The 24392-nt window shown below is 36.9% G+C and overlaps 3 protein-coding genes, 1 non-coding gene and 1 pseudogene across 6 annotated transcripts; 2 read left to right on the top strand and 3 right to left on the bottom strand.

The window, feature by feature from the left end:
- Window positions 1-1938: 1938 nt before the first annotated feature.
- LOC131770245 (uncharacterized) lies at window positions 1939-4869 on the bottom strand. The gene is made up of 5 exons (XR_010718299.1): window positions 4585-4869; window positions 3055-3177; window positions 2791-2890; window positions 2521-2587; window positions 1939-2045 (listed from the first exon to the last, which is right to left on the bottom strand). It is a non-coding gene; the product is annotated as an uncharacterized protein (transcript).
- A 519-nt stretch (window positions 4870-5388) lies between these two features.
- LOC131770241 (uncharacterized) lies at window positions 5389-9777 on the bottom strand. Its single transcript, XM_059085957.2, has 4 exons — window positions 9488-9777; window positions 8283-8405; window positions 6800-6896; window positions 5389-6069 (listed from the first exon to the last, which is right to left on the bottom strand). The coding sequence occupies exons 1-4, from the start codon at window positions 9775-9777 to the stop codon at window positions 5959-5961; spliced, it is 621 nt and encodes a 206-aa protein (XP_058941940.1). The 3' UTR covers window positions 5389-5958.
- Window positions 9778-9843: 66 nt separating this feature from the next.
- On the top strand, window positions 9844-13314 carry LOC131770247 (uncharacterized). 2 transcript variants are annotated; one of them, XM_059085964.2, is made up of 4 exons: window positions 9844-10011; window positions 10977-11050; window positions 11275-11721; window positions 12715-13314. In XM_059085964.2, the coding sequence occupies exons 1-4, from the start codon at window positions 9960-9962 to the stop codon at window positions 12793-12795; spliced, it is 654 nt and encodes a 217-aa protein (XP_058941947.2). In that variant the 5' UTR covers window positions 9844-9959; the 3' UTR covers window positions 12796-13314. The 2 variants fall into 2 exon arrangements, with proteins under 2 accessions (XP_058941947.2, XP_058941946.2); XM_059085963.2 differs by having other exon boundaries at window positions 10974-11050.
- Window positions 13315-14930: 1616 nt separating this feature from the next.
- On the top strand, window positions 14931-20800 carry LOC131785139 (uncharacterized). 2 transcript variants are annotated; one of them, XM_066169754.1, is made up of 5 exons: window positions 14931-15007; window positions 16402-17664; window positions 18144-18245; window positions 19392-19897; window positions 20128-20800. In XM_066169754.1, the coding sequence occupies exons 2-5, from the start codon at window positions 16482-16484 to the stop codon at window positions 20353-20355; spliced, it is 2019 nt and encodes a 672-aa protein (XP_066025851.1). In that variant the 5' UTR covers window positions 14931-15007; window positions 16402-16481; the 3' UTR covers window positions 20356-20800. The 2 variants fall into 2 exon arrangements, with proteins under 2 accessions (XP_066025851.1, XP_066025850.1); XM_066169753.1 differs by lacking the exon at window positions 14931-15007 and adding an exon at window positions 15707-15761.
- Window positions 20801-22172: 1372 nt separating this feature from the next.
- Window positions 22173-24191, bottom strand: LOC131785141 (uncharacterized; annotated as a pseudogene).
- Window positions 24192-24392: the final 201 nt, after the last annotated feature.

Here is a 24392-nt window from a genome sequence, read left to right as displayed (position 1 = left end):
AGTCTCAATATAACAATTTTAATACACGCATTTTCATTTTTTTTTTGACACCAGGTTGCATCATATTCTGCTTACAGGATTTGTTTATCATAACAGTGGTTCTCTTGTAGAAAGTTCAAGAAAAGCTTGTTTGAGATGCAAGCTTCTGATTATTACCTTACTGATGAGAAATGGCATACTCATCACCCATCCAAGAAATTCCTTTTTCTGAGGTTACAAGTGACAGGGGATCAAGATATCTTTAAATTAGTATATCTTATTTGTTGCAAATATGCAGAAATGCTTTTGCTGAATTAATAATATAGAATTTTATAGCTTCAGAAAACCAAACTGAGAATTTTTTCATTTGAAATAAATAATGATGCAATAAGGTAAACTGTCTCCAACAGTGGTCCAGAAGTCATCATCTTAAGGATCAGATACCAACATATCAAAAAAATTAATATTCCATCGCATAAAAGGCTTTATTACTGTAAGACTTGAAAAAACTTAATAAAATAACTGAGATTTCCACCCCTTATGTTGTAAGTATTAACCCAAAGTCATTTATACAAGAGCATTACGACAAAACTTTCTCTCAGTTAACTCCCCTACAACCGTGGCGGGATGTTGGGAACTGGTCGACAACAGAAAAGCGTGTTTCTATAGCTTAATTCACATTCCTAATATTGACCTTCTGGTAACCTCTATCTATACTGTTTCTAAGTTTCACAACGCAGCTGAATGTCGTAAAATTGGTTTCTATTTAGTTTCATTGGGTGTCACTCCAGTGTAAAGTGGACAACAGTGTAGCCTACTGCATGGTGTTGTTCACTTTCCTATCATCGACAACATTGATTGATTTTTTTTTTGGTTATTTTACTCTGCCTTAATGGGCCATAGCGAGATTGAATAAATATTTATTATAAGTTATTGATCAGGAACCATGGCAGTGAGTTATCTTTGTTAACTTTTCAATGCAATAGAATACGAATACCTTAAAAACCTTAAACTCCCACTGAGGTGACCAAGACAGACTTTCCTCCTTACAATATCAATACAATCGCACTAAATATTGATGAAAATAAAGAAAATACCACTTTTGTGATAATTAGTTGATTACAATACTAAATTTGCTGAACTGACATTATAAGAATTGTATGGTTGATGGTGAGAATATTTACAATTTTGATCTTTGAGTTAAAGGGTACAATATCATGACACCAAACAGATGTTAATTCCCTTCTTTGTTCATAAACCATGAGCTATTCACCGGCAGAGATCTCATTAGAAGCCTACATGCATTCACACTATTATTCTAGAATAATTTTGTATGAACATCCTCCTGTTTATTTTCTATTCTATGTCACTAATTTGAAGTCTATTCTGCTTTCGAGGATAACACTCTTGAGGCTGATATTTGTACATGTAACAACAACACACACTTAACCCTGTTAACCTCCCAGACGTGATTAACATAAAACTTCTCCCTACAATCTCCATACGTCTTCAGCAAACAGTTGATGATAATATTCAAAATTATCAGGTAAATTCCGCTGTCGTTTGATCTAGCATCACCAAGTTCTCATAACTAATTTACAAGGAAATGTGTAGCAGCTACAGGGGAGAATGAACAATCATCTTTTGGGAGTTAAAGGCGTTAACCCTATATCCGCCAAAGGTGACCAAGACATAATTTTCTCCTCACAGGTCTCAATCAGGTAATAGACCGGAAGAAAATATCAATTAGGGAGTCATTAGTTGATCCAATATCAAATTCTCCAAACTACAATGTAACATCATCAAGAATGTCAAAAACACTAAGGAGAAATACTAATTGGATCTTGGGAGGTAAGAGGGGTCAAGGGAATATCCTGTCAGCACTGAGTTAGCCAGTTGTCAAAATGATCCGCATGGAGAGGTCCGCGGAAGAAGGTCAGTTAATACTGAATCATCTATCTAAGGTGTTGAAAGTAATTTGCAGCCCAGCCCATCATCGCCACAAACTGAGTCACACATAAGACAGACAATAACATAACAGGCAACACCAACCAGACCTAGAACCCCTGTAAAAGAAGGAGAAACATACAGGTATATAAGGAAAACCAGGAAGAAGAATTCAAAGTATTTAAAAATATATTGTAACATGGAAAGCATTGAAACACAGTTATGATCCCTTCCCTAAACACCCACTCTAGCACAGAGACCAAATACACACCACTGAAAATACCAAAACTTAAAATTAAGATATCTTGTGAATTTTCAATTTGTACACAGTTTTACTTTGTCCCTGCAAAAGGCAGCTTTTTACACTTTGTGTAAAAATTTCCTGATATAAATTGCATTGTGTAGTGTCCCCTTTAGATTATGATCATGGTTGTCAAAAATTCCACTAACACCCACTATCCTACCCAAATCACCTTTTAATAATCTAGAGAAACATTTCTCTGTCAATCACCATGGAATATTGAAACATGATCAAAGATCCTTGTCACAAGGTTCCCGTCTCCTTAGCGTAAGGCAACAAACAATGAAACTCACCGGCTATAGTTCTGACAATGGTAACCATGTATAGCTTAGAAGCTGGACAATCTGAAACATGCAGTGTCTGCAAGGTCAGTCCACAAGTATCCAAATGATCTAAGCCATAGACAATAATCATGAGAAACAAGAAAACTTCAAAAGGGGATGAAGTGGCAGACCCCCCTGCCATTGGAGTCCCACTACAAGAATAATAACTTTATAACGGAGAATAACTGACCAAGGAATCTAAGAGATTACATTTGACCTGGTTCCAGTCTTAAACACTACCTCAATTTTTTTTTGTAGTAACCTATCTGAATTTGAACAATAACAATACTTTGGGGTGAAATTTTTCCAATCCATTGAGCTAAAATGTTCTGCACTGCATCTGCAAGTCGGACAAGGTGAAAATGATTAGTTCAGATTGCAGCTACCTGGTTTTAACGAAAATAGTATCAATAAATGTATAACCTTCAGTTAAAATAACCTATAGTTCAAATCTTGGTAGTGAAAGAGCTAATAGAAGAATAGCATGCAAGAATGTTCACTAACCTGTTTATGACAAAGGACTTGCAAAATTCTCGAAATCCAGAGGAAATAATCCAAGAGGATAGAAATGCGAGAAAAGCAGATACAGATATGAGACCAAGAACTCTTGAACAATTGCTCTGTGACCTGAGGAAAGAGGACTCTGATTTGTTTACAACTTTTCTTTTGGTTAAACACACATATCCTATGTAATCATTTGTAAGTTACAATAAGTATGTCATTCAGGAAGAGGGGGAAAATATCGCTAAATTGCTTTTGGGGTACTCTCAAGATGTAGGGGAGGAGGAGGAGAGAGGGGCTTAAAGTCTGGCAAAATTAAGGTTTAATCGACTCAATCCCCAGTTCAAATGGTCACGATAGTTTATGATACTTTCAACTATCACTTGTGTTTGAACACAAACTCTCATGCACTATCATCCATGATCATCAATTATCATTTAGTTAGGACATGTACAAATTCAACATGATACTTTGATGGTAGTGAATGAAAGATGAAACTTGCGACAACTATTATCAATTATCATGACTGTTTGCTTAACTCAAACTTCCTGCTAACATGAAGCAATTTGTTTCCCTTCAGGCCATTCTCTATATATTTTTACCCTCAACAACTCAAACCACTTTGAAGCATGTCAGTCAATACTGACAGTAAACACTGCTTTTGCCTTATTTTTAGTCCGTTTTTGTTTTCAACTTCTGATAACTCAAACATTTATCAATTTCCCTTGAAGGTTTGAGTTATTGAGATTTGACTGCATGTATATGTTTTGTCTCCCCAATCAGTGACCCCTCCCCCCCAGCAAATGGTTCCGTATCCCCCATAACTGGTGCAATTAACCACAAAAATGTGTGTCAAGCTAATGAATAAGTTGCCTGTAATTTTTGTTTTTGCAAAGACTTTTGGGATCGCCACAGGGCAAACATTGCAAGTTGCTAAGATGTAATACGTGGTGAGAGCATTAAAACAGTTTCACAATAATCCTTTTGCAAGGAGAAAAGTTTATTTGTATAATTTTAGCCTGCAGTGCAAGCATCTCATTAAGGGGAGTCAACATTGAGATGCTGTAATCATTTCTTCAAAAGGCCATGTTTGATTTGGAGTTAGAGTTGCCCATGGGGGAAAGGGGTGGGGAAAGGCAAAGAGAATATTCACACCCCCACTCCCACCCCTATCCTTGTTTTTTAACTGTCCCTCACCCACTTTGTACGGATTTCTTTCTCTCCCACGCCTTTCACTGCAATCAAAATCAAAGATGCCGGTCATAATTTTTGCTGCAGGCTAGTACAACATATATTACATTTTTTTTGGTTGTTCAAACAAAAACTTGATCTTCTCTCATCTCAAAATTATGTTAATTCTGATAAAAAGGCAGCAAATAGGCACTTATCTCTCTTCAAAATTATTATTTTGGACGTAGAAACTACCTTTTGCCAAATATTTCCTTCGTTTGCCCCATAGCGATCCCAGAAATCTTTGCGCAAGCACAGGGATCCGAATCATTGCCGAAAGGTTAATTTGAACAACATACTCACCTATATCTTCCCCCTCTAACGAAGCTGAGCACAACCAATGAGCATAACCCTGCTGCTAAGTGCAAACAGGCCGGCAAATAGCACCACCCTGGGGAAGAACCTTGTAGAATTCGAGCTCGTTCGTACAACTTCGCGAATAACATGCATTGTCCAGCGCACAACTTAGTAACTTCATTCAGCCGCAGGCTAGAAAATATCCCCAAAAGCATCGACAAGATCAAGAGATAGCTTCACTAATATGAAACTGATACTGAGACTGGAAAATCCTGTGAAGTTTAACACCATATTTCCGTGAAAATAACGACGTAACTTTCTGGTGATCTCACCAGTACGCCATATCGACTCATGATTGGGACGAAAGAGAGAGACTGGATTCTAATGGCACCGCACCAGGCGTGTTTTGCAGAGTCTCTATTTCTTTCACTGACATGTTTCAATTTCATTTTAAATGTTTCAACGAAACATCTGTTCCGTATAATATGAATATAATTGACTATGATCAAATAAACCTTAAACGAAACTTGCAAAACTAGTCCCATTCAATAGTTCTCGCAAACTTACTGCTATCAAACTTGGACTTGACCAAACTTTTATATGGTGTATTTCTTTATTAACCTTTGTTAAATGCTATGGGTGAAATTCACCATATTTCGCTAAAAGATGAGCAAAAATAACAGTTTAAGAGTAACAATGTAACAGCAAATTCTCCTAACCCTTTAACTCCCATAAGTGACCAAGACAGAATTTCTCCTTACAAAATCAATACAATATCATGCTGACAAGTGATGAGAATGAAGAAATATATCAATTAGGGAATTATAAATTGATCCAATACCAAATTCTCCAAACTAACATCACAAGAACTTTAAGCGACAGTGAGGAGAATTACTAATGAGACCTTGGGAGTTAAATCAGCCTAGACTAGCTAGCTAGTAACCATGACTTTCTCTCTTCTTTCTTTAAGAAAATATACAACATTTTTTAAAAACATATTTAGACACAATCAAAATAAGATCAAAATTGATTTTTAAAAGAAGTAGTATATTTTCTTAAATTTGATACATTTCTGCTGCTACCTAGACCTTTTGAAGAAATAAATTATGTTATATATTAGATAAAGATTTCTTTTAAATCCACTATCACATTTTTTTTTATTCTTGAAGAGCCTTCAAAAATAAAAAAAAAAACAATAAACAATGAAACTGTTCAGGGGTGCAATGGACCATAATCTACCTTCTATTAACCTAATATAGGAAATAAGACATGTTGCTATGGTGTCTACAATTTTTACCATTTATCAAAGGAGATACATGTACAACATTCTGAAGTTTTAGCTTGAGTTTTTCATTTTGAGATATACTCCTTTGTAAAAGACTATTCATCATAAAAATTTAAGTTTTTAGTTGTGTGGAGTCCTGCGAACAATTTTCGAGCACAAGTCACACAAAAAACACATAGGAGTAGACAGGCAGACCAGCCAGATGCCTAATAAAAAAAAAACACAAACACAATCAAAATTAGATCAAAATTGATGAAGCTTGTAATTCAAGCCATTTGAACTGGATATTTATTTTTCTATACTTCTAATTTATTTTATTTTCCCCCTCTAATTTTTACACCAAAAGACATTGGAAAATAAAGATAAATTGATTCTTAGGGTTCCAATCAGATAAACTATGAATTGACACTTAACAATGGTCACCCTCATGTGAAAAAGCCCTGGAACTGTACAACTACATTGTATTATCTCTAGTAAATAATGTCTTATGCTATACCCATGAATATGTTTCACATCTCAATAGAAATGGTCATAGGGAAAGTCTGTACTCAAGCCAACTGGCTCATCCAGTAAGAGTTTATCTCAGTCCCAAAACAAGAAGCAATTGGGAGTACAGGTGCACACAATACACAGGTAAGTACAGTGTTACATGTACTTCTTCCTCTTCAATAGGATACCAGTTCATCATAAGGTACCCACCAGCATTTTATTAGGAACCCATCTATATGGCTGGATGGAGAGAAACATTGTGAGAAAGAAATCTATGATCTGGCCAGGTCTCAAACCCAGATCTTTCAACCTAGAGTCCAGCACACTGACCACTAGGCCGTTGAATCAAAATTAACTATGGGAGTTCTATGATTATCATAGAATTCCCTGATATCTAACCAATTAGGAGACTTCTCTAAGAAGGCAGGACCAAAATGTAATGTTTACCTCTGCTAATTGTAAGGTGAAATATAAATCGCCACCATCAGTGTACTTAGGGGTGAAATTTTTCCAATCCATTGCCTTTATATGTGCATGAATGCATCTGCAAAGATGACATAGAAACAATTATTTTAAATAAATAATCTAGAAATTAAACCCATGTTATATGATTACAAGAATTATGAATGGTCAATAAGAGTAATTTGCATGGAAATCAGTATGTATTTCTCAATGCCCAAAACTTGCATTCTTCCCTCAAATAAGAGAGAGCAATAAATGTTCATCCACACCATGGTGTTGATATTTTTCTCACCCATCCTAACTTAGCCCTTATACCCCTGAGAGTGACTAACATCTAATTTCTCCATACAATATCACCCATGAAACACCCATTAAGGTTATAAGAAAAAAGGAAATAATCACCAGGTAAAGAAGCTTTGATTGTTACACTAATTCTCCTTGTCAGCACCTCAGGAAATGTACAGAGAACAGTACAGAGAATATGCATACTGATGTTACAGGATGATTAGGGTTAAGAACCTTGCATGTAAAAAATGCGTGTTTTTACCATTTTCTGCTTTTCCTTCACACTAGGTTTCAAGAGATGCTGAAAAAATTAGCAAGAGGGTCCCCTGTACTTTTTACACAGAGTGTAATTGGGTGTTTTTTTTTTCTCTTGATTCATCTGTTGATTTTTTTCCTTATAATGATAATCACAAAGGAATAAAAGGGGCCCTCTAGCTATAATACAGCCTTTGACTATGAGAGAGATCTTTGCAGTAATGAACACTGCTTAAGCCTTTAACTTCCAGATCAAATTTGTAGTTCTCCTTACAGTCAACCATACAATTCTTATTAATGTTAGTTCAGAGAATTTAGTATTGGATCAACTAATTATCCCCAAATTGATATTTTTCTTTAATCTCATCACTAAATAAATCTGGTCGATATTGTATTGATTTTGTTAGGTGAAATTCTGTCTTGGTCACTCATGAGTGTTAAAGGGTTGAGCAGTTAGTGAAAATATAGGCCTCAATGTGGCCTTTTTTCTAAATTACTGTTAACTTTTTCACACTAGAAACAAGGAATTCTTAATTAAATGTAACAATGCATTATGAGATAACTCTACCCACAGTGAAGCAATTTTTGAAGACCTACAGTTGTTTCTACAGTAAAGGCCATTTCAGTGTGGATCAATGACAAAATTAATAACAGAAAGTATTTACAGTGTTTAGTGAAGTGAGGAATCCTCCTGAATGTAATAATACTAGTGACTTTTACCATGACTTTATTGACGTTCCTTGTGACTATGATCAAGAAGTTGCTTAATTATGTCATAATGGTGTAATAAAGTGTGATAAAGGTTTCATTTCTTCATTTATTTTTATTAATTTTATTTTCTACAACTCTCCTTGGCTTTCTAGATATTTTATAACTAGCATGAACCCCCTCTTCACTATGTTTGACCCAAAAAAAAGTGTTCACTTACTTATTAATGACGAATGACTTGCAAAATTCACGAAATCCAGAAGAAATAATCCAAGATGATAGAAAAACAAGAAATGCAGAAAGTGACCCTAGACCAAGAACTCTCAAATCACTGCTGCGTGACCTGAAAAGAAAACAGCCCTGTTTACCCTTTAAATTTGTAATTCTTCTACTGTCAATCACACAATTCTTATAATGTTTGTTCAGAGAATTCTGTATAGGATCAACTAATTACTCACAAATTGACATTTTTCTTTTTTCTCATGACTTATCTGGTTTATAATGCTTTGATATTGTGTGGAGAAATTCTGTCTTGGTCACTCATGGGAGTTAAAGGGTAAATGCTATATTAATTTGGACAAGATCTGAAAGGAAGAAAAATACCCAAAACATATACCACTGCACATTTACTTAAAACTCAGATTTGGTTCAACATGAGACACTAACAGTTTTTGCAAAGCAATCACTATATTTCAGAGCCAAAAATGTTTATTACAATACGATAGAAGAATCTACAGCAAATATGGGTAATCACATGGTTAGAGTGCAATTTCATATAATATATCAAATACTTGATACTGTTAAGACCAGTACCAAGACCAAGATACTCAAAGACCAAGAAGAGTGCACAAACCCGTAGGGCTCATGCAGTCAGTGATTTTTGTTTGTTTGTTTGTTTGTTTTGAGTTATCACCTCTAAGCACATCTCTCATTATTATGTTAAATCTATAATTGTACATTCTATAAATAATTATATATTTATATTCTATAAGTATACTCATACACTTGTGTGTTACATATCAATTATCAAAGGCTGCAGCCTAGGGGCCAAAAGCTGATCTTTTTTAAAAACTTTTCAAACCAGAAAACAATTCAATTATATCACCATGCATCTAAATATCAGCAACAAAAAAAAAAATTAAATTATCACTGACACCAAACACCAAACTAATACCAACCAAAAAAACTGAATAACAAAAGAGGAAAACCATCTTCAAATATCTCCATAACGTAGGATAGAATAAAATAATACATTTTTACATGTACTGAAGACAAACAATGAAGATAATAATTGCAAAATAATCAATCATTTCTCTATATTAATTAACTAAAAACACCTTTGAAAATTATAACTTTGTCAGTTGGTATCACTGCTTAAAAAATATCAGTTCAACGGTAAAATTTATACAATCTACTTATCCATACCTTCTTCCTTTTATTATTAATTTGAGCACAAAGACTGAAGTTGTGGTAGCAGCTAAGTTGAAAACCATTGGCAAATAGCACCAACTGGGAGATGAACCTTGGAGAATTCGAGCTCTCTCGTACAACTTCGCGAACAGAACACACTGTCCCCTGCAATTCTTCTTTGCGGTATACAGGAACGAAGAAGACGTTATCTCTAAAATTATCGAAATAATCAAGAGAAGAATTTCACTCACATAAACTTTTTGAGGAAGACATACGATCTTTCTCTTCATCGCAGACCAATACATTTTTATTGACCGTGAGAGAATGGACACTACTTGCGCAGTGATCGCTTGTCAGAAGCGAGGCGCGTTTTTTCGAAGTTTTAGTACGCGTTGTATATTCAAAGTAAACAACTGCCTTCGCGATGGGGTAAATCCTTGAGTTTTCGAGTTTTAACGTCAGTATTAATTACATATCATATTAGGAGATGCCCACGAAGAAGAAGAAAAAATTCAAAGCCAAAAACCAGGTCGAACAAGGTGAGATATTACCGTGTGCTTTACAAACAACTTCAAAAAATCTTACACTGGTCAGTGAATACAATGTGTATGAATTCGCTGAATCTTTTCATTGGTCTTCAAAATTTTCCTTATTCAAATGAGTTTGATATTTTTTTTCAACCTTAAAGCAGATGAGTTTAAAAACGTTGACAATTGTAAATCGCTGGCGCCAGGGTACAGCGTCAAACAACCGTTTCACCCACAGGTTTAATATTAGTTTAGCTAATAACATGATTTCGAGTGCTATTTGGTGTCTATATCACGAGCAAATTTTTCAGAGACGACAAAATTACACAAGCCCAGAGGGTAAGTGCAATTGGTCGTCTTCGAAAAATTTACAAGTGCTTATTACACCAAATTGTAAGAGAAATCGTGTTATTATATGTGGTAAAATTTCCGCACAGCCCCATACTATTGTAAAACAAATGTGTTTTCCCAATGGCAAAGTATTGTTTTTGTCATTGTTTTCTCTATCCAAGAACTAAATGCATAATGTAGGATGGGGCTGTGTGGAAATTTTACCCGCTATTTGTCATTTGCACTCGTGTTACATGAGTTTTTAGCCTATCAGAAGCACTTAATTTTTTCCTGTACATAATGCTCAAATCAGGCTGGTGATAACCAATCACATTCAAAAATATTGTCATAGTTTTGATCAGGTGTGGAATTGATTCCAGGTTCAGATTTTGTCAGAATGTTTGTGTGAACATTATGGAACATCAGACACTTTTTGAAACTCATATAGTTCCCAATCTTGCATGAAATCTGACATAAAAAAATTGGCATCCCTCCACTTTTAACCTAATTGACAGCCCTGTAATGCATGTGCCATGTTCATGTAACTGAGTGGTCAGAACAGTTCATTATTGTGCTAGAAAATAATTTTTGTGTTCTTTATGTGACCAGGTTATATTGGTATCACCTATTTCTCTTTCTTTTAGAAGATACAGAATCTTCAGAATCTGGAAAACTCAGTGAAACACATGAAGTAGCCCAACATCTTTCAAGAACAAGACTAGTATGTCAAGGAAATCTGAATTTTTATAATCTTGCAGTTCTTGGCAGTGGTTAAACTTTCACATTAAACTTAATAAGTTTTAATTTGAATTCAAATTTAATAGGTTTATGAAATAATAAAGTGAAGTTTTAGAGCAATTATATGCAGTATTTGCCACCGTGTTACCCTTTCAAGAAATTTCTTGTTCTCTGTGTAATCTGAGATTTTTCCTTTATACTCTTCAGGACAAAGAAAATGCAAGCAACACAAGAAAAACAAGGTCCATGTTTCAACAAAAAGATGCTGACCCATACGACGCAGATTCAGAACCTGAACAGGGGATCTTATCATCCATGATTGTGGATCAAAACATTCCTTTGGAGCAACAGCTCATGCAATCCTGTTCACACTTATTTCACCCAGAACACTCCACACCAAGCATACAACCAGAAAGAAGTGTGTACAGTTCATGTTATGGGTTTGATGACTTGGCCTCTCCTCTTACCTTTTCTCCTGTTGGAGAACCAAAAGTGCCACCTCAGTGTGTTTCTAGGTCTCCTGGGTCTGTTTCTGTGTCATCATCAGTTACATCTATTTCTCCGAGAAAGAGGAAAGCTGACCTCAGAGTGTTTGATGTACCAATTGAAAAACCCACCAAGAAGATAAAGAAAAAGAAAACAACTAAAATTTTGGTAAGATATGTTATTTATAAATAGAATTATAAGAGAGATGGAAAGTTTGGTTTTTACTAGTCAACATGTTTACTGCACAGGTGTTAAAGTACTACATAGTGATTTTTGCATTGTGGTATTAAAAAAATTCCTTAATTAAAATGCCAAAAGTTAATTTGAGCCCAATTGCAATAAAAAGCATGATACTGCCTCCACTTCTATTTTCAAAAATCAAGCCATTTAGATCTAGATGCAATGCATAAGCAGTGTTCTTCCATATTTTAAGCAATACAGGTGAAAGAAATTTCCAAGAGGGTAGAGCAATCCTTTTACTTGTTGAATTTTAAGAATTCCATGTAATTCTAGGCATTAATAAGAGGTACTACATGCAGTCAACTTAAGTGTTTGCCATCTGAGAAAGAGAACACTACATAAAGTGGCTGAAACAAGGTTTCAGTAATTGAAAGTAGGAGGATTAAGAAGAAAAGTACTTGAAGTGAATTTATTTGCTGTCTAGTCTATAAGACATGCATTCATGCTTATGTATCCCAGATACAGGGATTACATGGGTCCTGGAGAACCTGGAAAGTCCTGGAATTTTATTTTGACACTTTTCTGGACTGGAAGGTTCTGGAAAAAAAACCTTCAGGTCCTGGAAATCTGCCTAAATCAAGCAATAAAGTTTTCAGAATTTACATGTTAAGATATGTATAGAGACTGTAAGGAGAATTGATTTTGAAATCTTCAGTGAGAATAAAAGTATTTAAGGTGAATTTGGAGTCTTGGAAAATTCAATTTGAGTCCTGGAAAAGTAAATCTGAGCCCTGGAAAAGTCCTTGAAATTTGTTTCTGGAAAAAGGGTACAAACCCAGCAGGTATGGTACAAAATGAAAAGAGGTATACTGGCAATACTTAACCTTGTGGTACTCTTTCCAGGTTACCTGGTTTTCTTCTCCACTATTCATTGCAGTTGTTTAAAGTAACAGATGGTGTTTGTTTTTCTTCCTTTCATAGGATTTAGAGGATGACAACTGGGTATCTGAAATGAAATCTCAGTTTGAGGAAATAGAAATGGTGGAGCTTGTTGTTGACTAGATTGCCACAGTAATGAAGAAATTTGAAAACATGGAATTTATCATTAATATTCAGTGTATCCTACAATAGAGAAGGTAGTGGTGAAAGTAAAAAAGGCATTGATCTCAAACTCATGTTCAGTTGCTATGGTCATATGTAGTTACTGTTTCTCACTAAGATTGTACCACTGTTATTGTATTTATTGATCCTGCAATGCACAACCTGTAAAGTTACTGTTGCTGTTCATTTCTTTTTATTTTTTTTTCCAGGTAATTAATATTTTTTTGGCAAAGACCAAGGATGTCTCTGCTCAGAACCCATCTCTTATTGATTAATGAAAACTCTGGAATTGCATTATGCTATGGCTGGTCTCCAAAACAATAACTTATATATTTTTGCAACTATGAACTGAATTTCATAACACTAGATAGAGAACAAAAGCATGATCATCAAAAGAAGGACTGTACCAAAAAACTTGTTTAAAATTTCTTTGTCAAACAGCCAAAAGACAGCAAGCCAAAATACAACTATTGTGTGCTATTCTCTGCTTTTCTCCTGTGTCTAATATTTCAGCTGTGCCTGGAGGTTGTTGTTAGAAAATGGCAGCATGTTAAAGTTTCTTAACCTTTAAACCCCTAGAGTGACCAGCATCTAATTTCTTCCTACAGTAATACTGCTAAGTCATTCATTGAGATAATAAGAATTAAGGTAATGATCACCACCAACGTAGGAAGCTTTTATTGCCAAATGAATTCTCATCAGTACCATGGGGAATGTGTAGAGAAGATTATGGAGAATATTGAGACTGATGTTAGGATGTAAAGGGTTAAACAATATTTATTCTATGACAAATAAGATCATACATCATGTAAGTTAATAGGATGAGAGAAGAGTTGCATTGCTACCTCTCCTTTCCTTCCCCCCCCCCCCTCCCTTCCCTTCACTCCTCAAAAGACTTTTGGGGAGGTACCTCTGTCAGAAATAAGAATGTAATTAGCATGACAAAAATGTACAGGCTCATGACCTTTCCACAAAAAACGGCCCCAAGATAGATGTTCCAATATCGATTATGGACATTATAAACACTGCCCCATTTACAATAGGGGCGACATTCTAGGATAATTGTGTAAGGTGTACACTGAGCAAAACGCACAATTTGAACCCCCCCCCCCCCCACCCTCCTTGGCTCCTTTTCAGCGGTATGGTCGCCAAGTAAGAGGTAAGTACGGTTACCCCTACAGCTGTCACGGCAAAAAGAAAAAGACTCAGACAAAAGAAAAAACCTTACGGCAAAAGAAAAAACCTCACGGCAAAAGAAAAAGCCTCACGGCAAAAAGAAAAAGACTCGTGGCGAAAGAAAAAGACTCAGACAAAAGAAAAAACCTCACGGCAAAAGAAAAAACCTCACGGCAAAAGAAAAAGACTCAGACAAAAGAAAAAACCTCACGGCAAAAGAAAAAAACCTCACAGCAAAAGAAAAAACCTCACGGCAAAAAGAATAAGTTAGAAATAACCTCGCGACAAAAGTTATTTCTTTTGCTGCGAGGTTATTTCTTTTGCCACGACAGTTGTGGGCCACTGTAGGTAAGTGATGTACCTTGGAAGTGATGACCACCATACCGCTGGCAAGGAGCCAAAATGATCCTGGGCTCGAGATTGGTATCTTGTCAAATCTCTTCTCTGCAAAATTCATACGTGACATGTTTTCATGAAGTATTGTTCAAAGGTTGAAATTTAAGATTTTCGACATGGGCATAATTTTCCTTTTTTTTAACCCTCTCTGCTAAAGAGAACGGGTTGATGTCAGTACCTGAGAAACTGCACACCGACCCCTCCCCTAACTTGTTATCAGTTTGACTGTCGTTGGGATAGGGGAGGGGTAGGTACGTGGTTGCTCAGATGTTGACACAAATCCAAGAAAATTTGTCAAAAATATAATCGCTTGATCTCCTAATAGTAACAACAAAATGGATAACTGAATGTAAAGTTAGCATTAGCACCGCAGCCGGAAACGAGTCTTGCACTCAGAAGCTGGTATTGCCTAAAAAAGCGACATTCCAACAGGTAGTTTATTCTAAAGAGCAGAACTGGACACGTGCAGGTTAATAGAATTAAATACCCGCAAGCTTTTGTCTACCAAGAGTTCGTTTACAACGCAAGGACGGATCGAAAAATGTTTTTGTTAAAGATGTTTATGCTATGGACTACAGAACTCACATTTAATTAACGATTGGTGAGTAAAGTTACCCGTGTGTTCTGTAGGAATATTTGTAGACATGTTGACTTATTTTCGGTGGTCGTGGTAAAGCAGGAGAAGGCTCGAACCATTTGTAATCTGGCAATGAAAGCAACTGGGGCTAACTGGAAAATTATTCCATTATATCAGAAAGAATTAGTCGAAGACAAAACAGCTCTAGATTATGTTTATCAAAGGTTGAAGTATTAACATTTTTGTTTTTGTTTTTTTGTCTTATTCGCGACGTCATAACAAGCTAATTCCAGATTTTGCTATCTTAGATATATGGATCTTCCTCTGCTGTAAAGTAAATCATTTTCCCTAGAACTATATGCAATCCAAAATGTAGAATTGGATACTAGTTAAGAAACAACCTTTTCGTTAAATAGGGGGGTTCAAGTATGTTCACAAAATTTGAAGTCATAACAATTCAAATTACCCGATCAATGAACTAACTGCATGCGTCTGGATTTGTTTACTCTCAACCTGTAATTAATATTTTAAGACTCTAGATTTTCTTTTTTACCTTTTACACTTTACAGCTTCAACACATTTCGTAACGAAAATTTATCAGTTATGTTGCCACGGGGTGTTTATTCTAGGGCCTGTGAAGATAACAAGACAGGTCCTTGTATATTCTAATTTTTTTTTTATTTTTGTAGCTTCGAGACCGTTTCGTTTCGCAGTGGATGATAGAAAAGAAGGGGAGAGGGTGATTTGGGTGTTTTGGAAAGGATTGAAATATTTAAAGGTTATTGGTTGTTTTGTAATGTAAAAAAACCTGACGTGGTTTGATGCCACTCTGGTTTACAGATTTAATGAATGTAACCGAAGAAGTTACAATTCATAGACCCAACGCTTCGACACTCCTGTGTCGAAACCGGGAGTGTCGAAACGTTGGGTCTATGAATTGTAACTTCTTCGGTTACGCTCATTAAATCTATAAACCAGAGTAGCATCAAACCATTTCTGATTGACCATCTGGTTGCCGTGTGAACTTTAATATAGTAAAAAAACCTGTTTAACAAGTCGGCTGCGCGCGATTCGCTTCTTCATCCGCTTTCCTTTTTCCGCCTTATGAGAAATGAACAGAAAGACTTAGCACAAAAATAAGCAGTTGGATAATAAATAATTTATCAGGCTCGTCAAAATATGGCACAACTCGTAAAACTCAGCGATACTACAGACCAAAACGTCTGATAAGATGTATTTATTTTATCTTTATATGCATAAGGTGAAACACTGCCTTTCCTTCATTACCACCCGGTAAGCGTTTTCAAATTCTCTCAAGACTGAGAGATCATTAATTATTTATTGCTGGGCAATAAATAATGAGCGGTCCTCTATAGCCGACCACAGTTTGACACTGCAATTTTCACTTTGCTTCACAGATTCACAGAAATTTACCTCCGTTGTGAAATTCGATCTTATCCAAGGATATTAGACCTGGTTGAAATGAGGAATCTTTCTGATGGGAACGTTCACCGTGAGAAATCTGCGAGCTGACATACAGAACGTCTCCATGAGGCAAAGTCGAGCTCTCGGACCCAGTCTCGCGCGCTTTATTGTTTGCTACATTTGCGCTTGCGCGGTAGTCTATTTCTATTTCCGGTATTACTTAACAGACGAGAGAGATTATGGTGTACCTATTCCCGCAACTATCATTCACGAAAATGCATTTCGACCGCTAAAGACATTATCGCCAGAAAAAATTTCATCCTCGCCAAATGAATTATTTGAGAAATTGCAGAACAAATTGAGGGGTCGAAAATTAAGACCAGGTGTTTTCGGAATGGTGAATAGATACAGTTGGCAAGAGTCAAAGGACAAGAGTATTGAAAAATCCAAGGTTTTATCAATTGCTTCAAAAGGTGGAGGAAGTGCTACAAGTCAATTTGATAACTACAGCAGCCATTCAACAAACTATACCGACTATTTCAATAGCAGGAAAAATGATTTGCCGTTTGAAAGGGATTCAGGACGTAACGTGGAAAATATTTCAACTCCGGTTCCAATTTCTGAAAAGGAGAACTTTGATCTGGACTTTATAGAGGTAATTCAGGGCGACACTAAAGATTCGTTCGTTTCTCGTCAATTTCAAGATTTCCGACGCCAGTGGTTACGTCAGCGTCGCGCACGCGTAGACTGGCAGAGTATGATTCAACCGTGCGTTGACAATATGGCCTGGGGACAAGTAAAGAGTCACTGGGGCAAACAAAACAGAACTAACGCAGTTACCAGTGATGTGATATTTTGGGACATAAAGCCTGTGGGGGAGTTTAGCAAAATTTTCATTCAATCAAAGACCTCAGAAAATAGAACGAAAATGATTGGTGGAGACACTTGGAGGGTCTACCTACGTGGCCCAGCAAGCGTTGCGGCGACTGTTTTTGATCACAATAATGGAACTTATGAAGCTCTGTTTCTTATCATGGAACCAGGTATCTATCAGTTGACAATTTACCTGGATTATAGTCTATGCGATGGATTCAGGGACCCACCGCGTGACTGGTTCATAAAAGGGAATGCTCAGGGAAAGTATCAGAAAGATGGGCTTCTGGGCCCTCTGGACGACTACTTGATACAGCCCCTTCAGAATGGGAATCCTATCATTATAAATGTACCAGAATCACGGCTCAACATGTCTCTGCTAGGTAAGTAAAAAACTTGGTTACATAACAGGTTAATTTTGCTGGATTGAAACGGTAGGGGAGGGGAGGGATGGTATGTATTGCCAGCAGTCGTTCAGATAATGCTTATTTGAACATGAAATTTTACATCCCTCTGAAAAGTCAGCTACAAAGAGGAAATCTCCAGAAAAGCCGCTGTGAATGAATGGGGACTATTTTGAGTGATTTATTAACTCTTACCTTAGATCTCCTTTCGAGACATTTTAGCAACGTTTTTCTTTGCATACTGGTGAAACACAAAGCACGTGACATAAGCACTGCGAACTAACTTCAAAGGAATGTCGGACAATTAACAGTAGTCATAGTTATCAAAATTACCGAGCCACTAATTAACTTACGTGTTTGACGCAGTTTTCTCCCCAATTCACCGGGAAAAGAGATGAAGAAGTCAAATTTTAATAAAATATTGTAACGGTGACCTCTTTTTCTTTTCCTCTTTCAAGAACACCTCAGGAAGGATCTGGACTCGTGCAAGTACACCTGCAGTCACTTATGGGATGGATTTGGTCGATGGAAAAATGATGAGTGGAAGCCGTTTCTTGATGGTGAGAAAATGACTAAAGTGAGATGATATCAATATACAGAGAGTAAATACTAAATGTGTGTCGAAAATTATCGGGGCCCGCATTGATTTTGCTTTACTAAGCTCGGTCATAACTTGAAAAAAAAATTAAGTCATTCACCCCCATTGCTTGGTGACCGCTTAATACAGGTTGACCAGTTAAAACAAGTTCCGCAGATGAGGGTATTATAAAAAAAACGATAAAAAACGCCACCTAATGCCATAATTGACAACTTCATGTACAGAATGTCCCTCCTGAGTTTTCCTCGGGCTTCGCTCTTGGAAAACTCTTCGCATTTTAGAACAGATAATGTCCGCGAACAAATATCCGTGCATACTTTCGCGCCATGTAGAACCTATCTTTTTATATATCGGACACTAGTGCCCAAAATCAGTCAACTTAAGACATAAATCAAACGCAAGTGTCAAATCCTACACTATTATTTAAAATCGGACACTAGTATCTAAAACCGGACACTAGGTAATCGTAGTAGTAGGATTGAGTGGAGTCCACCTCGGTTTGAAATCATATGAGTGATTGACAAAATTGGGTGACTGCGAAGAGGAAGTCCGATTTGTTTATTACGAGTATAATTACAGACAAAATTGGACGACACGAAGTCCTGTTACCAATCAATTACATCATGACTCAAGTTGAGAAACAAACTAGCCATCTGCCATACTTTTTCAGAAAAAACAACAGTTACCTCGGCTAAATGCACGACAACAGCGTTACAAGCACGAGGCGTTCACTGTCCTATTAAAGCTCAGTTTGGGATGGTGATAATCGACCACGTTCGAGAACTTTCTTGTAGTTTTGATGATTTCCAACCTCGGACACGAGTGTCTCAAATCGGACCCTAGTGTCTAAAAATCAGACACTACCTTCGACTCAGATATTAGTTTCTTAAATCACACATTGGTTTTTTAAGTTTGTTGAGACCAGAATAAAAATTATATTTCTAGCACTCTGACAGTCTTCTTCCCCTTCAGGTTAGCGCTGATTTCCACAGAATTATTGGGAATGGATAAAGAATACATTTTTCGTTCCGTGTTAGCTGTTTAGGGGTTCGATGATTTCAATGCAATGCATGTGTTTTTATCATTATTGTTTCTCGCTTAAAAATAGATTCCTATGACTGGTCGATGCCACAACAGTACCAGCCGGCTGGTTTTCTTTGGGTGTACGGGGATTCTCTTGCTGTCCGCTTGGGGAACTCTGTTCAGTCGCGTGGCCTTTGTACCCGTCTTTACTGGAGATGTTCGCAGAGTTACAACTGGATATACCCTGTGATGAGCGAAGCTTTAAGTAAAGAACAGAACGATGATTTAGACTTCTCATCTGAAAAGGTTATAGGAACCATTGCAGATGTTTTGCGGCGGCGCGAGATGCAACGGAGGGACAGTGTTCTACTCATAAACCTCGGAATTCATTTTCCGATTAGTATCAATTTTACAACATTCCAGAGGCTTGTTGGAGACCTTATAAATGTCTTGAAGGAAACGAAAATCGACTCACAGGGAAATAGGGTTCCAAAGTATCCTGCAAAGGTTATTTGGAAATCATCGACAGCTATTCACAAAGAAAAAGTGGAAATAAAAAATAAGACTAACTGGAGATTCTTTACTACTCAAGTAAGTACATGGTGGTAGTAAAAAAAATTAATTCTGACTCACTGTTTAAGGCTTCATTTAGCAACATAATGGACACAAATCTTATCCCATATAGAAAAATTATCAAGTCAGTGCCGAGATTATTGGCAAAAGATTAATCCTCCCGCCTGGCAATTGATCACAAGTGATGTAAACCTTATCAAATTTTTTTTAATCAACCATGCAGTATGCTCAATCATTTTTTTTTCCAGCGAGTTCTTCTGTTCAGCACCTACGCCATGTCGGCCATGTGTCAAGCGGGTTTTGACGTCATAGATGTCTATCCAATGACCGACTCGTATCCAAGGGGTACGCTGGATGAGGTTCATTATCCCGACAGAGTTTTCCATCTAATGGAGACAATGCTGGAGAAATACAAGACAAATGGCAATATGCGAGTGAACATCGGGGAGGGTGGTATTAGAAGATGTCTTGGTTAGAACAAAACTATTCTTGTACTGTTTCTTACGAAAGATAATGGTATTTGTGTGATCGAGATTCCACCGCCTTGCTTTTGGGAGACTGGTACGTGACTATGTATCCGTGCTATCTTCCAGGCCTTCTCGGTCAACCATCAAGGTGCCTTTTTGTTTTGGAACAAAGAGACAACTGTTTTGCTATGGAAAGTGGGGTCTTCACATTATTGCTAACTGATTCAGTCGTAAAAGCGACGAAAGGTCCACAATATGAAGTCAATAAATAGGCAACTAGCGCTAATGAAAACTAAGAACTTTCGGCCATCAAGCGATTAAACATAACTACCAAACTGATGCGTGTTAGCCAATCACAACGAAGAAAACTTCTTTAATGAAAGTTTAATAATTTGAACAATATCTGGACTTTCGAAAGTTAAAATCTTGCTTAATATGTATCAATAGGCAGCGTACGTGCTCTTACATTAAACTTTTCATTCTGAGTTTCTGGTATTCGTCATTAACTCAACTAACGCGTATTGAGAGCATGACATCATTGATTTTGGTAGTTGGCTTGAATTTGAAAAATAAATCATAGACCTAACTTTATCAAAAAGTTTTGTAATTTCAGTGATGGCGAATATTTTTTAGCATGGCTGGTTTCATTGCTCTGGCGTTTACAGTTCACTGACGCTAACTGAAAAATTAAATGGCTTCCTACGAAATTGCACAGCGACGTGCGTATACTACCCTTCCGAAAAAAAACTCATACCTTATATGTTATAAAAAAATAATCACAAAATGCAACACATCAAGCAAGATTTCTCCAGATTTGCCCTCGAAGCTTTGCTCCTCGGCCAAAATTTCATTTCACGTACAATATCTCCGCCGCGGACATTATTGCTAATAAAATCATCGCTCAAAGAGCGAGAAAATCGCACCCGTAGGTAGAGGAGTCAGATTGTTACATCTTATTCAATAAGTGACATAAAAGCATCACCAAGCCATTCACAGAACGTTGATAACTACCACAACCGACAACTAGCTTTTCACGGTTTATTACAAAGGGGTATCTATAAACAAAACGTCCTCAAACGCCCTCGGGTATTCATAAATTATGTCTGTTAGTCTGTTAGACTTGAACGAATTTGAACGAAAATGTATTCAAATTTTTTCCGAGAGAACTCTGATTTACTAGATAGGGGGAGAACCCCGAATAGTCATTTCAAAGACGGCAGAGGAAGTGCGAGTGTTACCCCTGTTAGTACTCCATGCTTACCTCTGTTTTAACTTTTATTTTATTATTATTATTATTATTATTATTATTATTATTATTATTTATTATTTATTTATATTTTTTTTGTTTAAAGAGAAACCATGAGAATGATATGAAAATATGTACCACATCCACATGTGTGTTTTGTGTCAAAGTCGTTTAAATTATTTGTTACACCCATTTTGAAATCATTGTTGATCCTTGTAATCTGATTGGCTCGCACTCGCGTGCTTAATGGGCGAATTGCACCATTTTTTTAAAAATAAATCACAGCTATTTCCCAACTAATGAGGAACTTTTGCTAAAATACGACAAACAATCAGATTTTAAGGCTTGTTTGAAGAAAAAAACAAATTGCAAGAAAATGAAAAACAATTTTTGCAACTTTCTACAAACCAATTACTGGATCAATAAAATATACTTGTATAGACTTTAAAATCCTGCATCTGAGCGACTGAATTTTGCGATTTCAAAACGGATGTAAGAAAGTGGTGTCTAAACTTCGTGTTAGCGGACTAAGCCTGTTGTGCGCACATGCCAAAGACTGCCATTTCAGTCTTTTTTTTCGTCAGCTGGTACATCTCCCAATTCTTCTCTTGCTATCATCCGTTCCTATTCTTTGATTTCTGTTAGCCTTGTAATTCTCTAAAAGCGTTTCTAAGGTATTAAACACTTTGTTTGGATAGTGAACGACGTCATTTGCCAAAGTACCCCCCGGATACGAATCTGTCATTGGGTATACGTCTATGACGTCAAAACCCGCTTGACACATGGCTGACATGGCGTAGGCGCTGAATAGAAGAACTCGCTGAAAAAGAAATAAAATAAGACAAAATAAGATGATCAAATGTTTGAATTTAAGACTGCTATAATTTTATGGTCATCGATACAGAGATTGCCTTTCAATATGCACAAACCTGCGGTGTAAGGAATCTATTATTTGTTGGGTTGAGTATCGCTCCATTGTGCTTACACAAAGCTGTAGTTGATTTCCAAATGATCTTGGCCTTATACTTTGGAACTTCTTTGCCTTGTAAATCAACTTGTGTCTCTTTCAACAAATTTATTACTTCTCCGATGAGCTTCTGGAAAGTTGTAAAATTGATGTTGGTAGTATAGTGAAGTCCAAGGTTTAAAAGTAATACACTGGAAGGCTGCTGTAATTCATTCGTATTAAGAACGTTTCGAATGGCTTTCAAAACCTCCCCAGCACGGAAGTCGAGGTTATCGTTTTTCGTCTTGCTCTGTTGCTCGTTAATTATTGGATAGAGCCAGTTATAACTGTGTTTGCATTTTAAGTAGAGCTTTCTACATAGGGCTCGAGAGCTGACTGAAAGATACAGACGAACCGCTAATGAATCACCATACACCCAAAGAGTTCCAGAAGAGCTGTAATTTGCTGGTAGAGATCAGTTGTATGATTCTGTAAGAAGGCAAATATTCAATGAAGTAAGGAATTCTTTGATTATTTACAATACGCTTTGCGTCTAGGTCTTACTATCAAAACTGATTACAAACCAGTGCCAGCAAAGTAAATATATTTGCTTGTTCTTCCAATTTGGCTTCGCCAATGACGGATGAGTTCTTACCTTCAAGGTATGGCCGCCATTTGTCATTCTTCCACCGACCAAATCCATCCCACAAGTTATTACATGTCGAAGAGCACGACTCTAGAGAGTGAAGTTTGTCTGTACAGAACAAAGTTGCAAGAAAAAAAATTAGAAATTTAACTTATACACAATGTTGTTGAAGCAATCTGAGATTCCTTTGGTTTTCTTTTACTTTGCTATGTGATTGGTCCGCGCTAATTTCTCGACCAATCAGATTTAAAGCCAAAACCAATCGCAAATTGGTAACGTGTTTCCCGCGCTTGAAGATGTCTGTCTATTTTCACTTTGAGCGCTCATTGGCTGCTCATGAATATTGCCTTTCATCTGATTGGCCGTTGTGATTACGTTGATATCGGTTTGCGACACTCAATCAAAAAGCGCTCTAAGCGATAGATTTATTTGTACGGCGCTTTCGCGGTAAACGCTGCCAGGTTATTACATACCGGCTAATGGTAAAATTGTGTTTTCCGTCTGCCAAGTTACTAACCATCTAATGAAAAGTTCGTCTCTGCCTTTGTTACGTTTATCTCCAAAGGCCTTCCGCTCTGAAGGGGCTGGAACAAGTAATCATCCAGAGGGCCTAGAAGACCATCCCGCTGAAATTTCCCTTGAGCATTGCCCTGAATAAACCAGTCACGTGGTGGATCCTTGAATCCATCGCACAGACTATAATCCAGATAAATTAACAGCTGATAGATACCAGGCTCCATGATAAGAAACAGAGCTTCATAAGTTCCATTATTGTGATCAAAAAGAGTCGCCGCAATGTTTGCTGGACCACGTACGTAGACCCTCCAAAAGTCTCCACCAATGACTTTCGTTATATTATCCGACGTTTTTGATTGGATGAAAATCTTACTATACTCTCCCGCAGGCCTGATGTCCTGAAATATTATCTCACTCGTAGAGGCATTGGTTCTGTTAGGTTTTTCCCAGCCGGCCTTCACTTTTCCCCAGGCCATATTGTCATGACATGGATTGATTATGGCTTGCCAGTCCATGCGTGCTCGGCGTTGACGCACCCACTCTCGACGGAAACCATCGTATTTATTCGCTTGGTTCGTTTTTTTTAAAGAAGGAATTGCCGGAAAGTCCATCAAATCGTCGTATTTATTCGTTTGGTTCGTTTTTGTTAAAGAAGGAAATGGCAGGAAGTCCATCAAAGGAGTGAAAACAAG

Source organism: Pocillopora verrucosa, chromosome 7 (assembly GCF_036669915.1).
Source record: "Pocillopora verrucosa isolate sample1 chromosome 7, ASM3666991v2, whole genome shotgun sequence".
Lineage (NCBI taxonomy): Eukaryota > Metazoa > Cnidaria > Anthozoa > Scleractinia > Pocilloporidae > Pocillopora > Pocillopora verrucosa.
Note: the sequence above shows the minus strand (reverse complement) of the source record. Positions and strands in the feature narration are given on the sequence as shown.

Excerpts from the sequence above, each read along its gene's own strand:
- LOC131770247 (XM_059085963.2), top strand. The coding sequence starts at position 9,960 with ATGCCCACGAAGAAGAAGAAAAAATTCAAAGCCAAAAACCAGGTCGAA. Across the intron at positions 10,012-10,973 it reads CAAAAACCAGGTCGAACAAG|AAGATACAGAATCTTCAGAA; the intron begins GTGAGATATTAC and ends TCTTTCTTTTAG. Across the intron at positions 11,051-11,274 it reads ATCTTTCAAGAACAAGACTA|GACAAAGAAAATGCAAGCAA; the intron begins GTATGTCAAGGA and ends TATACTCTTCAG.
- LOC131785139 (XM_066169754.1), top strand. The coding sequence starts at position 16,482 with ATGGGAACGTTCACCGTGAGAAATCTGCGAGCTGACATACAGAACGTC. Across the intron at positions 17,665-18,143 it reads GCTCAACATGTCTCTGCTAG|AACACCTCAGGAAGGATCTG; the intron begins GTAAGTAAAAAA and ends TCCTCTTTCAAG. Across the intron at positions 18,246-19,391 it reads GTGGAAGCCGTTTCTTGATG|ATTCCTATGACTGGTCGATG; the intron begins GTGAGAAAATGA and ends GCTTAAAAATAG.
- LOC131770241 (XM_059085957.2), bottom strand. The coding sequence starts at position 9,777 with ATGTATTGGTCTGCGATGAAGAGAAAGATCGTATGTCTTCCTCAAAAA. Across the intron at positions 8,406-9,487 it reads TTAATAATAAAAGGAAGAAG|GTCACGCAGCAGTGATTTGA; the intron begins GTATGGATAAGT and ends TTTTCTTTTCAG. Across the intron at positions 6,897-8,282 it reads AAGTCATTCGTCATTAATAA|ATGCATTCATGCACATATAA; the intron begins GTAAGTGAACAC and ends TCATCTTTGCAG.